Source organism: Rhinolophus sinicus, linkage group LG03 (genome assembly GCF_036562045.2).
Source record: "Rhinolophus sinicus isolate RSC01 linkage group LG03, ASM3656204v1, whole genome shotgun sequence".
NCBI lineage: Eukaryota > Metazoa > Chordata > Mammalia > Chiroptera > Rhinolophidae > Rhinolophus > Rhinolophus sinicus.
Window position 1 is genome coordinate 27,393,944 of NC_133753.1, and position 16,326 is coordinate 27,410,269.

Below are 16,326 nucleotides of genomic sequence, written 5' to 3' on the forward strand. Positions count from 1 at the left end.
AGGAGAAACCAGAAAAAGTCAGTTGCTGCTTATATACCATAAAGATTCTGGATCCACATATGTCTTCAGTGGCTGTGAATATGGGATCACAGGCCTGAGTTGCATTCCTAGATATTTTTAGAAGAAACGATTCACAGACACCCCCCCCCCCACTCTTTCTTCAGCAATCTCTACCAGTCACCAGCTACACCAGGAGTATGTAGAGTATGTTCCTAGACTTGTATTTGACAAGAGCCAAGGAGTAAGGGGATGTACTAACTACCAAGATGAAAATGTAGTATGTCACAAGAATGTTTTATTTTGGGACCTTGAAATCTGAAAGAGTTTAGCGTAAGTACACATTTAGGGACTGGGGACAACCGATGTTGGGTCCATCTTTAATTCAGCTTCCCTGTCCATGCAAGGACCTTGTATGTGTCATCTCCCATCTATGAATAACTCTCAGTCTATTTCAGTCTATGAATATGAGAGCCTCTCTGGTCCAGAATATCTGGGTTCTGGTTTAGCCTGTCCTTTCTGGAACAAAAGGCCAGCGATGTAGCACTACAGGATTTGTGAGAAACACGATTGCCAAAATTGTCAGCAAATAACAAAACCTTATTGAACAACTACTAGTTGCAGTGATTTAGCTATGCACACACGATACAGAATGGGACGAGTGCGTGGCCCTGACCTCCAGGCTATATCTATAAAAAGATAAACCATTCAAAGAAAACATTCTGCAGGACTTACCTTTTCACTGGGTCATTCTTTTCAGGGAACTCAAAGTTCTAGCCGACATGGTAGCCACGAAGCCCTTTATGGCCAAGGAAGTGTTATGGGCCCTGGGAGATGTGAGCATGATCTGATTTAAAAATTAAGGATAGAAGACATAGAACTGGGCACTGTTCCGCTCTTGTACACCATGGCTCAGTGCCCAGAGCTCCTATTCAAGCCCCAGGGTCAGATTCTCCACCGATAAGCCAGCTATTCAGGCTGGGTTGCAACCTGTACAGTTTTCAAGGTAACTGATTCTCCTTTATAGAATGGATGTGATAACTTGATTCCTTAGAAAATCACGAGTGACCAACTTCTGTCTCCGCTCCACCTCCTTGGTTCCCCTATCCTCATCCCTCGCTCCCTAGCCCTCAGAGTCACAGGGAAGGTGTGGGGAACACTCTCATAACTGCAGGGACCTGGTGCTCAGCAGTCTCTTCAGTGGCCCACCCCTCTTGCTGCTGCTGCTGCTACTGCTGCATGCTTTAAATGCTGCCTTTCGCATGTGGCTGCAGAGCTCTCACCTACTAAGCTCACTGCTTTCCTTATGCTGCTGCAACCACAAAGCCTGGGGACACTTTCAAGATGGGACCTTAATGTTCTTTCCTTTTCTTTCTTCCCCTTGTCTGGTATCCATTTGCAAACAGCGCTCCTGTTGTCTCCAGGTAAGAAGTGTCTTGCCCCCTCTTTTCTACTTCTTGCCAGTGCTGTTACTTAGTTTAAGACCAAAGTCCTTTGATTTATTTAATATGAACTGTAAGCTCAAGTCAACCTGACAAGTTCTCCTAAAGCCTAGGAGGCTTATTTCCCACTTGAAGTAATCATGAGGAATAGACAATTCCTTGAGCACCATTTTAATCAGTGGATGTGGGTAAAGGCAGAAGCTGGTCCTCTCTGGAACCAGGAAGGGAACTAAAACTTACCAAAGAGATGGTGGGTCATAGACTTCTCCTGAGTTAATTCATCTGTCGTCTCATGTTGTGGGGCAAGACAGGATGAGACTCAGAGCCGAATCTCCTAATGAGAGGATTTGAAGGGAAGTTCTATGATCTTGCGCAATCCAGGGGAAAATAACCAGGAGCTGCTGTGAGGACACGAAAAGCAATTGTTAAAGAATCTGGAATTTTACTGATCCTGGAGATGTTCCATCTTATCAGCTGAGGTCTAAATTGCCAGAACTTTGGTTTATTTGTCACTGAGACTTGAAGTCCCATGTGCCATGAACAACAAGAAGAATGAGGATATTGTGGCAGGTGGAAGTAATTATCTGGCTGGAACTAGAAATGTTAGAGAATTTATTTTGGAGCGATGCTCATGCAGAATCTAGATCGTGTTGTGGGACAGACACCTACCTTGAGCATCTGCCTGCATCAGTGGAATCCACTCAAAAACAACATCCAACTTTGTGAGCAGATAGCAAAGCACGTCCATCATATCCAGCAATACTATAGCTTTTGGTGCAGGCAGAGTGAACTCTATAAGACGTCTCAACATATTTTAAAAGAACATCTTACATTTCATAAGTTCTTTGAGCATATTTAAAAAATTAAGATAACTTTTAAGAGGCAAAGCATCTTACATAATTCATTGGTGTTCAAAGTCACCTATAGGTTATACCCTGGGTTTGAGAAGGGGCAGTGCACATAGTAAGGACCTTTGCCTCCTTGGAGCCTCAAACAAAAAAAATGTAGATAAACCCCTATATTTTCCCTTTCTGAAAAAAATTACGCCAGCTTCCTTGGCCTCTTGCTTCCTCTTTATAACAACAGGGTAAGGGCTACCTCCAACCCATATATTCCACTATTCTCCCTGGGTATCTATGTCTAGCCCTGGGTGTTCCTTCTCCATTTCACTCATCCTCTTGCCTGAGAAGGTATTTGTGTGTCTTCATTCCAACTTTTGCTTCCTCCTCCCACCAACCACATACATCAAAGATTGTGATTTAATTTAAGCTTCTTTATATTTTCAACATATTTGCACAAATACCAATAGAAGACGCTGAAAAATAAAGAAGGCATCATTTCCTAAATATTTCAATCTGTAAACCTTTAATTTAGGTGTCCTTGGTTAGACTTTAAATTCACTGGAAATTTTAAATCCTTGTTTGAATTTTCCTGGGTGGACAGTCAAACGTGATTAGCAATGCCTGGTGGTAAAAGATGAGGAGTAAGTATGTTCATTCTGAGCCACAGCACAGAGTTCAGGGACCTGGGAGTGAGAGCTGGCTGCATCGCCCCACTTCTTTCTGAGGGTGTCGGTATTGCATTCATGGCAATTTATTCCTGTCTGGTCTGGAAAGCTCTTTGTTCCTCCAATATTTGCTCAATCTTGCATCCTATTCTCTCTCTGTCTCTGTCTCTCTCTCTCTTTCCCCTCCACCTCTCTTTCTCTCTACCTCTGCCTCTTTTTCTCCCCCCTCCTTTTTTCTAGATTTGAGTTTGTTTAATCAGTCTGAATATCAACATTACCTGCCATTTATCCTCTTTACTTAAAATGCTGAAGAGTCACATAAACAAGTGGTCAGAATCACTATGGTCTTTTAGCTTTGAGACTGATCACTCTCTCAAGAAATTAAACTTCATTTGAATTTAAGGAATGATTATTACAAAAATAGAAAAAAGAGAAGAATTACTACCAAACCAAGACACCAAATCAGAGTTGATTTAAATGCAATAAGTGAACCAGATATATAGATATGAAACCTCTCTGGGGCTGAGGGAGATTCAAAGATAGAGGACTGGTCATTTGTCAAAGACATTTCTGCAGAAAAGCTAGATGGAAAAACTGACTGTCACCACAGGGGTGGACAGGTCAGCAGGTTGATCAATATCCTGCCAGATGGAAACAGTGTTAGATTGATTGCTAGACAAGGGGTTAGACAGGTACATTTATATGTCACTGGAGAGCTCATTATATTGGTATAAAGTTCTTGTGGCACATGTAAAGTATGACATGGGGGAATTCGAGATGGGGATGGATAATAGTGTCGCTGCTAGGATAGTCATTTAAATATGGTTCCAAAACCCAGAGGTAGAGGAAAAGAGTACCCATGCTTTTAAGGAATCTATGTCTTTTTCCAAAGGCTTTTTCTCAGAGTGGCTTGCAGTCTGGCTTCTAGGATCACTGACTTCATAGCTAGAATCCTGGATGTACCCAGATTTACCTTCAGCATTAACTAATAAGAGACTCAGAATTAATTAATTAAATGAAGGCAGGCTGCTAGAGGGTGATTGCTAACTTAGAAATATACAGAAGAATGTAGAACCTTGAGAAATCATTGTTTCTGAAAGCCGTCTCCAACACTAACGGGAGGACAGCACCACGGACAGCTCCCAAACATTTTGGGATTGCCTTCTGTGTTTGGTGCCAGAAGCACTGAGTAAAAACAGCCAGCTCAGGAATCCTCTGCACACTGTCTTACCATCTTCATTCGGGCCAACTAAGAAAATCCGTATATAAAATAGGCTCTCTGCTTGGTAAACTTCCACCCTTGGCTTATAGTCCTTTCAGTGAATTCCTTTCCTTGCTTGCAACCTCAAGAACTCGAGTCTCACCCCTCCACATGCTTCACCAGTTCCCAAGATAGAGAGAAAAGAAGACCTTGGCCTCTGACCCAATTTGTCCTTCAGATTATCCAAAGACTAGAGGATTTCCCTAGGAGATTCACTGTGTGGAATGAAAGCCATTAAGGAGCCGAATGAAAGAATTAATTGCATGTCAGAATGTGGACTTGGATGGGAAGATACTTAGACAAGCCCTGAAAGAAACAGGCTGCCAACAGCAATTTTCAAATCAGAGGGGAATAAAAAGATTCAACCTCTATTTCACTGTAATCCAGAAAACATGTCTTCATGGTGAAGTGGTCTTAAAATGGACTCACCAGCCAAAGTGGAAAAAACTTCTAACTGTCCAACATGAGAAGGGACCACTGGCAAATGAGTCAAGACGCAGAGGGACACAGGGAGTGCCTCAAAATAAAGTAAAGGAATATCTTTCTTTGGTTGTTTTTCAACCAATATTTGTATTTCGGAAGAAATATGCCTGCTTGCTGTAGAACTCCTGGGGATCTTGCATTGGGAATTCATGAAGTTTGGGGGGAAATCTTCCAAGTTACTTTCTTATTGTGAGAGTAATGTTCACTGCTATGGAATGTAGATATTCCTGGAAATATCCCCCCTTTCTCCTTTATAAAAGGAGTAGTGCCAAGGGTGTTGGCAATAGATGTTAATGTGAAGCAGTGGACATTCTCCTTGAATTAAATGCACCTCTGACCTCCCAGAACTCTTATCTGAAGTAGCTGAGCAGTCAGACGCAGCGTTTAACATAGCTAACGATCAAGAGCTGTGCTCCCAGCTCTCCAATATCTCACCAGATGACTTGGGGACTTCATTTTGTAGTATTTCTCAGGTTTTGGGGTCAGGTTGCTCACCAAGGTATAAAACAGAAAGAGGAATATTTATTCCAGGTCTACAAGGAACCCTTCCATGGTCTGGTGGTCATAAAGTGTTCAGCGCTTTATAGAAAGAGGCACTAAAAAGTACACAAAATCCCTACTCCCAAGAGCTATTTGCTTTATGCCCACTGCTCAGGCCTAATAGTCTGAGCTTTAGACTTTTAGGGAATGGAGAATGTGCTAAAGCTAGTCTGATTTTGTTTTGTTGCAGAGGTGACAGACAGGAAGCTGACTGTGGAGGAAGAGGAAGCCAAGAGGATAGCAGAAATGGGAAAGCCAGTACTGGGCGAACACCCCAAACTAGAGGTCATCATTGAAGAGTCCTATGAGTTCAAGGTCAGGCCATGAGTGAGACCTAATTGAATAACAGAGTAACAGGGTGGGAGGCAGAAGACCTGGAGTTTTGTTTCAGTTTTACCACTGAATACGTGAAGTTGAAACTGAACAAATCACTTACCCACCCCAGTCTCAGCGTCCCCATTTGTGACATGGAATGAATAGCGCTGGCCATTCTGTATCTGAGGAATGTTGTCAGGAAACATAACATAGCATATGTAATAAATGGGCTATAAAGCCCCTAGCTGTGTAATTGCTATGGTTTAACTGTATTTTAAAACAAAGACACTAAAATTCACTACGCCAGGGCAGGTTTATTGACATCATTACCATTGTTCTCTATTGTCAGCAGTCAAAACAAGGGTTTCCCAGAAGATACCCCCCAAGGCCATCCCATGCATAACTTTCAGAGCACATGGAGCCCCTGAGATGCAGGGTATCTTTCATTCCCTTGAAACACCAGACTCCTCCATGGTTCTGAGCATTCTAACCTCATGGTTCCAAGTTTTTATCTCCCTGACAGAGTACAGTGGACAAACTGATCAAGAAGACAAACCTGGCCTTGGTTGTGGGGACCCATTCCTGGAGGGACCAATTCATGGAGGCCATCACTGTCAGTGCAGGTAAGAGGGTCTCACGATGGGCACAGGCTTTGCTGGGAGAAGCAGGTGACACCGGAAAAGGAAGAACACAGCCACACCAACAACCCACCAATTTCTGGGAAGGCCTCAGTGCCCAGAGCTCCCCAGCTCTAGTCTTTGATGTCTGCCTATTTCACTCGGTCACTTTGGAAAAGAATCATGGGGTAACTAAAAGAGCATGGCTATCTCTGATTTCAAATCCTGGCTCTGCAGTGTGAACTGGGACAAGTTATTCTCTCTAGGCCTCCACTTCCTCATCCCAAAAGGGAACTATTGCTACCTTTCTCAGAAAAGTAAGTAGAATGGTGCAGAGTCTGGTACCAAACATGAACTCAGTACATTCTGGTTTCCATCCTTCCTTCCTCTCATTAATTTGGTCCTCATTTTTGTAAAATGGAAAACTAATTTAACTTAAAGATGTGGGGGTCTGGAGTTTATAAAATCTTTGTACTGATTGACAGATCCCCACCCTGTATGCTTCCCAACCTCTCCTTTGGCAGTGACTGACAGGGTCCCTCAGTGGGGACCCACAGCACAGCCAGTGTCCCAGAGGCCGCAGGTGTGTTGCAGGGGGATGGGAGGCTCCCACCGCCGCCACCACCGATATTACCTCTCAGTACCACTGAGGCCCCTTGTACTGCAGATCACTACCAGCCTTGTCTCTTTTCATGAGGCTTTGTTGTCATAACAACGCACAGGGTCATATCCTCAAGGCCCCAGAGCCACTACAAAAGTACAGCCAGGAAGACAGGACTGCTGCTGCTGCTGCGGGTGCCCCACTTTTCACATCGCCTGCTTCAGATACTCCCAGTTCTCCCTCTGATGACCTTCCTTTGTCCCTAAAGAGACAATCATGGAATGTAGGCCACATAATCGAATGCTCTCCATTTTCAAATGAGGGAACTGAGGTTCAGACACAAGAGGTGATTTACCCCAGGCTACAGATTCTCTTCATGGTAAAACTGAAATGGGAACCCAAGTATCGTGACTCCTGCTTTTTTTAAACCCAGCTGCCATGGGCTGTGTCAAAACATTACAGAGGTTGCCCTTGATGAGACACCAGCATGCTGCAGCCCATCCTTTCCTCCTGGGCTGCTGAATGGGCAAGTCTGCCCACATTTCCTGACAAGGACAAATGGTGCTCATCCCCGCTCTGTCCCATGGGATATTTGGAGGATGGCACTGGCTCTCTGGTATGCTCACATGATCTGGAATGACAGCCATCCCTCTGGGTATGGATAATGACCAGACTCACGAGGTTATTGCAGCTGTCATGTCAGGAAAATTAGAGAAGCGCCTCCCGGGCATCTAATGAGGAGTGGGCACACCACTGATTTCGCTTGTCTTCGCCTGGGCAACCAAATGCGGCCTGCTCCACCCTCCTCTCGCTCTCTACCACTGCCCTGTTCCTCTTGTGGTCCCCCATGCTTTCCCTTCATCTCTTTCCTCTCTTCGTTATTCTTTGTCCTCTCTCTCCCACTCTCTTTGGATGCCCTACATTCACATTGATCAGTGGGGCACCCCAGCTTGTTTCCCATTTCACAGCTGTTTTCTGGTGCCCACGCCCTGGCCTGTCCCAACTGTCCGGGGGGAGAGCAGGAGCTTCCTTCCATCTCATGACGTTCGTGATGTGGGTTAGACTCCATTTATTGGAGAATGGGGATCTGACCTCACTGCCCTTTCCTGGGCCTGTTTATGTTGCCTCCAGCAGGGGACGAGGATGAGGATGAGTCAGGCGAGGAGAGGCTGCCATCCTGCTTTGACTACGTCATGCACTTCCTGACAGTCTTCTGGAAGGTGCTGTTTGCCTGCGTGCCCCCCACAGAGTACTGCCATGGCTGGGCCTGCTTCTTCGTCTCCATTCTCATCATCGGCATGCTCACAGCCATAATCGGGGACCTGGCCTCTCACTTTGGCTGCACCATTGGCCTCAAGGACTCAGTCACAGCTGTTATTTTCGTGGCGTTTGGCACCTCTGTGCCAGGTGAGAGTGAGGGGTATTTGGGTGTGCAAAGAGAAGAGTACTGGGTTTAAGTGACCCCTATACTTTGCCTCATTATCTCCCTCACCATCCAGACTGAGCTTAACAGCCTCTCTGCCCCAAAGGTACACAAAAGTCAGTCAACGGGATTAATGATGGCTAACATTTCTTGAGCACTTTTAATGTATCAGGCACTGTGTCTGCTAAGCAATTTACATGTTTTATCCCTGTGATGCTCACCAAAACCCTATTCAGTAGGGACAGTTATTATGCCCACTTGACGGAAGAGGATACTGAGGCCCACAGAGGTTAAATTACCTGCCCAAGTAAGTGGCCCAATTTCTTAGCCTACACATTATATGAATAGGTATTGTTCTCTTTCCATCTCCCTCCGGCAGTCTCTGAGAGGCTCAGGATGAGCCTGCTTGAAGATGTCATAATAGAAATGCCCACAAGCATTCTTGCCTCCTCTACTTAGAAGGACACCTGTGAGTACAAAGTGTCTCCTAGCAAGACAGGCAAAGAAAGCTTAGTGAGCTCTTGTCCTTTCATGTGATGAATTACATTTTTTTTTTTTTCACAAACACCTAAGGATGAACAGGCATGAGCGCACATTTATTCATTCATTAGACAAACATTCACTGAGCCTGGGATAGTCCTGTGCTAGTTGCTGGAGCTATACTCTGAGGCAACACAAACATGCTTCTCCTCTCCACATGGAGTTTATAATCTAGTGATAGAGACGACACTCAACTACTATAATGAAAATCATCTCAATGAATTCTATGAAGAAAAAGTGCAGGTGCTACGCAAGTGTAAAATGGGGACCTGGGCTAGGCTAGGTCAGGGATGGCTTCCAAGGAAGGTTCCATGTAAGCGGGGCTGGAATGGAGTCTAGGTTAGCAGATGGAGAGGGGCTGCAGTAACTCAGGTTCCTTACTTAGTTCAGTTGGGATCTCTAGGGCGTCTCAACCCTGAACTCCTGCTGGCCTTCCAGTTGCTACAGAAAGAGAGCGCATCCTTCTACAAAAGGATTAGGCTGAATCTCATCAAACGACTCTGCTGGCTGGACCCGGGGAAACCATTCCTGGACCAAGAAAACAAATCCTCTGGAGAATAACCGAATCTGCGTCACACTCTAGGAAAACCTCTTCCCAAGACCCCAGCACTGACCAATGGGATTGATTACTTATACATTATTTATTATATCTAAGAGGTTTGGTTATTACAGAAATGCATCGGGTGGTAGAAAATTAAATGGATGATTCAGAAAAGGCTTTGTGGAGGACATGCCCTGTGATCTCTGTTCTCCAGGCCTCAAGGGACGGGAACTATTAGAGAGGAAGGAGTAGATATGGGGAAAAGGAACAGACGGAAGAAATTGTAGAGGGTCAGAGGCAAAAAAAAAAGCCAGAGGTTTTCTCTGGGAGAGCTGAGAAAGTTGGCAATGAGGAGGCAAAGCCGGGCCGCGGGGGGAATGCTTGGGGCACTTCCAAGTCCTTGCAGTTGATCCAAGGAACAGCTGGCAGCCTTTGGGGCTGGAAGAAGGTTATGCTGTGGTCTACTCAGCTGATTTGGGGCTTTGGCTCAAACTCTTTGGATGCAGGGCATACAAAGGACTTTCGTGTGAGGGCTTTAGGGTCAAATCTCTTGCTAACTTCCCATGTGACCTTAGGTAGATTCCTTGACCCTTATTTTCCTTAGCTGTGAAACAAAAGGGTGGCTCGATGCCCCTGCCAGTCCCTCCAGTGCTCACAATCCATGTCAACATCTAACACCGAGCAGCCTCCCGGGCCCATGTACTAACTGCAAAGGCAGAGCCCCTCTGTCTTGAGTCCACAGCTCACCCTGCAGGCCCTCCCTGAAAACCCAGCAGCACCTAGCACAGTGAGGAATTGCTGAGGCATTGAGCAACAACTGCCTGTGTGACGTGAGTAAAATGCCCCCATGTGACAGCTACAATCAGCCACCTACTACTCTTAAGGAGCTTCCCAGGATGGCAAGACTCCCTGGTGAGATATTACAGAATAACAAACTACCCTCACTTAAAAAAGAAATAGTCAAAAGGGAACAGTAAACCCACCCGGTAAATATCGACCAGAAAAGCCCTTAGCAATCTTTCAGACTCTGCATGGGAAGCTCAGAGAAGTGGAGGTGACTGGTCCAAGGCCACACAGCTTGTGAACGGCGGATCCGCCTCTCCTTCCTGGGCTCCACCTGCTGGCCCCAGCGACCTTTTACACTCAAAGGTAGGCCCTCCACGTGTCAGCTCCCGCCAGCTCCCGTTTGTGTCTGCTCTTTTCCAGATACATTTGCCAGCAAAGCCGCCGCCATCCAGGACGTGTACGCAGATGCGTCCATTGGCAACGTCACGGGTAGCAACGCCGTCAACGTCTTCCTGGGCATTGGCCTGGCCTGGTCCGTGGCCGCCATCTACTGGGCCCTTCAGGGACAGGAGTTCCATGTGTCCGCCGGCACGCTGGCCTTCTCTGTCACCCTCTTCACCATCTTCGCGTTCGTCTGCATCAGTGTGCTCCTGTACCGCCGGAGGCCCCACCTGGGCGGGGAGCTCGGCGGCCCGCGTGGCTGCAAGCTCGCCACGACTTGTCTCTTTGTGAGCCTGTGGCTCCTCTACATACTCTTTGCTACGCTGGAGGCCTACTGCTACATCAAGGGGTTCTGAGCCACAGACCAGGCCTCCAGCAGGGCAGACCTAGGACCTCTCCTGAGAGAAGGGCACTCCCCTCCAGGGACCTCTCGGGGATCAGCAGCCCTGGAGAGGCAGCTTCGGGACTCGAGCCCCAGGAACCTCGCCAGACCTGGCAGTGAACTGAAAGGGCAGAGTCTTATTCAGTCAAACAAAATGGAGGAAGCACCCACCTTCCCAAGTATTTAATTCAATACAAACCAACAACAGCAACAGATCCACTTCCACCCACATCCCTGACCTATAGCAAAGATCAGACCCTTTCGCCATCTTCTATTTCACCTTTTCTGATTATTCCTGTGCTTCTACTTTCCTTGGGGGCAGGGTTTCTCCTGTCTGCCCAATTTGATGCATCACTGTTCTCGCTCAGCTGGTAGGGCTTGAAAATTAGTCATCGCCATGTGGCTGGTTTGGGGTTCTCTCTTCATTGTAATCGTTATTGTGGTTGCTTTCTTTTTCCATCAGGTTTTGTTCATTGTTTGTTTGTTCATTTTGTATTTTCTTTCTGAGGTTAGTAACAAAGGTGCTGTGAAGGAATTCAAGGTCTGAGCCAACGGATAGAGGCATTAATTTTTAGACACATACTCTCCCCCTCTTACTGGGTAACAGCTGTTTCTTGCCTCCGTCAAGGTCCTGTTCCCTATGTCCTTTTTTTCTATGAATTCTTAAGTAAACTGATGATGTTTGGGTGGAAGTAAGTTTGCACATTCACACAGGGCACTAAAGAATGGGGTGGGGGTGGGGGTGGCAGTGGCTGGAGCAGGAGGAGCTTTATATGCTTAGGTCAAAATCAAATCTAAAAGAAAAAGTCATTGTTCTGTTCCCTGCCCAAGCCTTTCAAATTCTGTCCCGTGGTGTCAATGTTTATCCTTCTTCAGGAAGAATCACCAAGTGGGAGAGATGGGACAAAAATAGGAATGGTGATGACAGAGGGCAGCTGGGGAAACAAAGGGACTTTTGCCTTCTTGAGTATCTTTGGCTTTGAATCTGAGGCAAGAGAGAAGGGATGTCCCACTAGTGAGATCTTTAAGGGGAAAGATTATATTTAAAATGTCAGTGCTCCTGAGAAAGGTCAGCTGCACCACCTCTCACTGTCTGATGCACCATATTAAGAGGTCTGACTACATTTCTTGAGATAATACAAAAACTTAGAGGTTTATAAGAAAATAAGGGGCTCCTTCCTCTCTCTTGGACCCCCAGGTCATGTTTGAAAGCATTTTCACAAGATAGGAACTGGAATTCCTCATCTCTCCCACATTCCTGCTTGTTTTTAAACCTCCTGAAGCTCTTTTTCCAGCCTGTGGGCTATTTCTTGCCCCAGTAGGAGGAATCTTAGTTGCCATAATATCATGGAACCTGGGTTTGAGAAAAAGAGATTGCCGTGCCCTACAGACCTTTTCCCAATAAATTTTGAAGGGACCTGGCTTTAAAACACACACACACACACACACACACACACACACACACACACACGAAATCACCACCAAACTGCCCACAGATCTTTAGGCTTTCTGCATTGACATAAATGCATTTTTTAAGGGAAAAAAATAAAACACCTGTTTAATTTTAAACACATTTTATAAGAAAAAAATAACTAAAAAAGAAGCAGTGCTCATGTCATAAGCTATGTTGACAGTTGCCAGTGGAAATGTTGGGTTGGTTTAAAAAAAAAATAAAAGCTATACTTATATCTCTCTAAATACAGCTTGCTTCTCCCCATGTTTCTTCAGGAAAAGGTCTAGGGGGCCACCTTGGGTTTCTTCTGGAGCAGATGCGGTTGAGGCGAAGCTGTCATCTCCTATTTGTATCTTCTATTTGTATCTGTCGTCTCCTCAGATGCCAATGTGCCAGACCCAGTATTTTTAAAGCAAAAAATACTTCAGGGAAATTTCACTTGTGAAAATGTGAACTTTAAGACGCTGGAGGACATAAGCAGTAAAGCTGCAGTGCCTAAAGAGGAAACAGCTTTTTGTATTAGAAAAGCACGGTGGTGCAGGGTTCCAACTAGGCAAACGGTGCCCTGTATTTGTTACCAGTAGGCATATTCATTCATTTGTTTACTCATCATTCACTCAGCAAATGTATTTGGAACACCCTCCGTGCTTTGAGCTACATTCTGGTGATATACGAAGACTAAGAAAAAGTTCCTAACCTTCAGAAACTCGCAGTCCAGAGGAAGAGGTAAAACATCTTTTAACCAAGGCTCTTTTGGTTACAAGAAGCAGAAACCCATTAAACTAGCTCAGGCAATGGAGGGAAGCCATACTATGCAGGCCTGGGGTGGTGTCCTCTGGAACCCGAAGCAGGAAGCACAGCAGGCCACAGGGGCCTGCACACTCTCAGGGACCACGGCCGCTCTCCCCTCCCCAAAACCACTGTCTCCCGCATCCCTGCTTCCTTCTCCCTGTGGGCCTATCCCCTTCTCCCTTCCAAGGTGCTTCCTGGGCTTTGCTTGTCTTGCACATGGCCCAGCACAGCCACCACCAGCCCCGACGCTGTATCATGACCTCACGGCTCCATTCCCAACTAGCTGGACCATCCCTTTTTTCCCCGCTGGGTGCAAATTCTCAGTGAAGACAATGTGCCCAATTCCGCATCCCCAAAGGGCCATTCCCGAAAGGTAGAATCCTTTGCTGAAGGCTGTGTCCTGGTGCTTGGGGTGCCTGTGGACTGGTTGCTTTGTATCCACTCCTGGTCTGAACAACTCAGGTAAGGAGAGGAGGATGGCAAGCACATCATAGGTCCTATTGCCCTTTCCAAAGGGTAGTGGCAGAGGCACACATTCATAGAATAATTCATCCTTTTGTAGGATAGAGTGGTCACTGGGAGGCGGCTGCCCAGCCAGGACTGTAGTTCCCAGTCTCCTTTGCATTTGGCTGGGTTAAAGGGACCAGCTTTCACTAATGGAATCTGAACACAAGTGACGAGAACCACTTCAGAGCCAAGGCAGTTAGACGTGTGTGCGCCTTCTTTAGCTTTCCTCCCATCTGTGGCTGAATGAAGAGGACTCCCAGGCTTCAGAGAGTGGCAGAGTCGCAAAATGGAAGGAAAGTGAGTTCCTGGATCACCACGTGGAAGAAAGCCACCCGCTGGCTGGGACCATCCTAACTGGCTTACTACATGAGTGAGAAATAAGCTCGCATTTTGCTAAGCCACTGAAATACTATTTATGACAGCAGCTAACCTTACTCTAAGTAACAAATGAATCCAGGGGCGGAATGGTGTGGCTCAGTCAGTAAAAAGTGCTGAAAATGAACACGTACACAATGGCTGGCAAGTTCTTTTTCACGCTGACTAATATACAGGCCATAGGGCCAAGGAATTGCAAAAGGACCTCGGCAGTGCTCTGTCAGATAAGGTTGACAAGCAGTTTGATTACACACACACACACTTTTGTATGTATCATCTAGAATCCTAGTGTTAAGCTAGACGTAGTGGGCTTCAGAAGCCATCTATTAAAACCTCATTTGTGGATCAGGAAACTGATCCAGAGAGGAGACGGCAGCACTAGTTAGTGGTGGCATCTAGATTAGTACCCAGTTCCTCTCTTCAACCCTCTTTCCCATTCTCTATGGTTCATCCCAGCTTTTCTTTGGACAAAACCTGACATCTGAATAACCCAGAAATGACCCCCAAAAGGAGGATACATGGGTATAAATGGATTTCATGATTTTGTATTTACCATTTAATCGCCTAAATGGCATTTTTCATTTTCAACTTAGTTGCTGGCACAAAAACACTAAAGGAGCCTTTTAGCGGAAGCCTCTCCCAGCCTGCGTTTTTGTGCTGCTCCCGTGCTGTTGAGCTCCATGCTCCGGCCACGCCCACTATTGTTACTCTGTGACTGTGCCACATCCTCACTCCCATCGCCTTGGAGCTCTCCCTTTTGTCTTCCTTCAACACCAAGACCCCTCACCAGGGCAAATCACTATTTCTTTTTTCTTCAAGATCCTCCTTAAATGTTACATTCTCTGTGGAGTCTGATTCCAGGCTGAGTCAGTGTTTCTTTCCATTGTGTTCCCATGGTGCTCTGTTTATGCCACGCTCAGCGCACTCGTGACACAGAGCTACTGTTTTTATTTGCACCTTGGTGGCTTGCATACTCCAGAGGCTCCTTCCCCATTAAAGGCAGATACTTTTAATATCAGTGGCCAAGAGCAATGTGACCTGTACCTGTGAGGAGTTGTGTCGTTTACAAATAGCCTTCCATGTGCATGTGTTTTGGTTGGGTGAGAATAACAGGGGAGACCTGACATCTTCCCCAAAGATAACATGAAACTGGAAATAGCTCTGCGACTAGCCACCCAGCCCCCATCCCAATCTATAAAAGAAGGTTGGCAAAGAGATAGGAGGGGGAGAGCTAAGAACCCCTGGACTGCTTGCTGCCCTCCTCCTTGAAGCTGAAAAAGTGGGGAGGCTCTGAGAGAATTGCTCCGAGGGATTTCGGCTGGCTGCAGGCCTGGCGTCTCATTTCCCAATTGGACATCTGTGAAGCCGCAGACTTGCTGACCAGCTTCTTTTACCTAGTGATGCAAGAGAGGAGAGACGACGGAGAGAGGCAGAGCCAGGACAGGCGGCCTTGAGGATCAACCTGGACCCCACCATTAGGTGTGGCAAGGCTGTGTGAGTTTCCCATGGATGAATGGGTGAGTCAAGCATGAGCCAAATTACCGGTACAAAACCACAGGCAAGGTCCTTAGAACAAAGTGGATGTGGGGTATGTCGGCGTGGGGAAGCATGGAAGAGCTCGAGCCTGAGCTGCACTTCCCACAGAAAGGTCCTGTGCAGTGCGGAGGCCCCACCCGAGGACCCCACATGGGTCCCATATGAGAGCCAGCATTTGGGCACCTACAACAGAGTGAGAAGCCAGCACTGTCTGAGGAGCTGCCACAAGTGAAGAGGACTACAGCTGCTTGTTAAAGACCCTCGCGGTTTTTCTTCCCTCCTCCCTCCCCGTCACCTCAGAAGAGCTGAGTCTTGCTTGATAAAGTGGGGGAGGCATTGTCTCAGAGCCTGGTCGGAGTACCCCTGCTCTCCTGCAAACAGTCAGGGTGGCCAACTCAAGATGGTGCCAGGGCAGGCAGGAAAGGAGGAGCCCCATCAAGCTGGAGACTGAGGTTTTGTCCTGGGATGGAACTGAGCTTGTAAATAGCTGAAGTCACCAAGAAGTTAGGGGACCTGCCCAAGTTGTCCTAGGGGATCCACCACACAGTGGAGGACAATGTAGCCGAGCCCAGCAGAAAGTAATGCCTGCAGAGGAAACGTTTCATATTTGTACCTCAGTGCGCTCAGATTCCTCATCCGACTATTTTCACCCAGAGGCTCCTGTGGGGACAGAGTCCCAGAGAGCAGTTTCCAGGCTCTCGGCCTCACACGGAAAGGTGCTGACTTGGGTGGTGGTTGGCTGTCAGCTGTGGCCAGTTGGCCAATTTGCCACTGATCTAAGTGCCGT

The 16,326-nt window shown here is 46.6% G+C and overlaps 1 protein-coding gene across 16 annotated transcripts in view; it reads left to right on the forward strand.

The window, feature by feature from the left end:
• The window catches only part of SLC8A3 (solute carrier family 8 member A3), a 167,072-nt gene extending 154,494 nt beyond the window's left edge, over window positions 1–12,578 (forward strand). For 9 of the 16 annotated variants that reach the window (XM_074327277.1, XM_074327281.1, XM_074327279.1 and 6 more), the window contains 5 exons: window positions 1,404–1,421; window positions 5,421–5,545; window positions 6,069–6,168; window positions 7,895–8,170; window positions 10,474–12,578. In XM_074327277.1, coding sequence (XP_074183378.1) covers window positions 1,404–1,421; window positions 5,421–5,545; window positions 6,069–6,168; window positions 7,895–8,170; window positions 10,474–10,850 — 896 coding nt within the window. In that variant the 3' untranslated portion in view covers window positions 10,851–12,578. The remainder of the gene's footprint in view (window positions 1–1,403; window positions 1,422–5,420; window positions 5,546–6,068; window positions 6,169–7,894; window positions 8,171–10,473) is intronic. The other 7 variants (XM_074327284.1, XM_074327283.1, XM_019733511.2 and 4 more) reach the window with 3 other exon arrangements.
• Window positions 12,579–16,326: the final 3,748 nt, after the last annotated feature.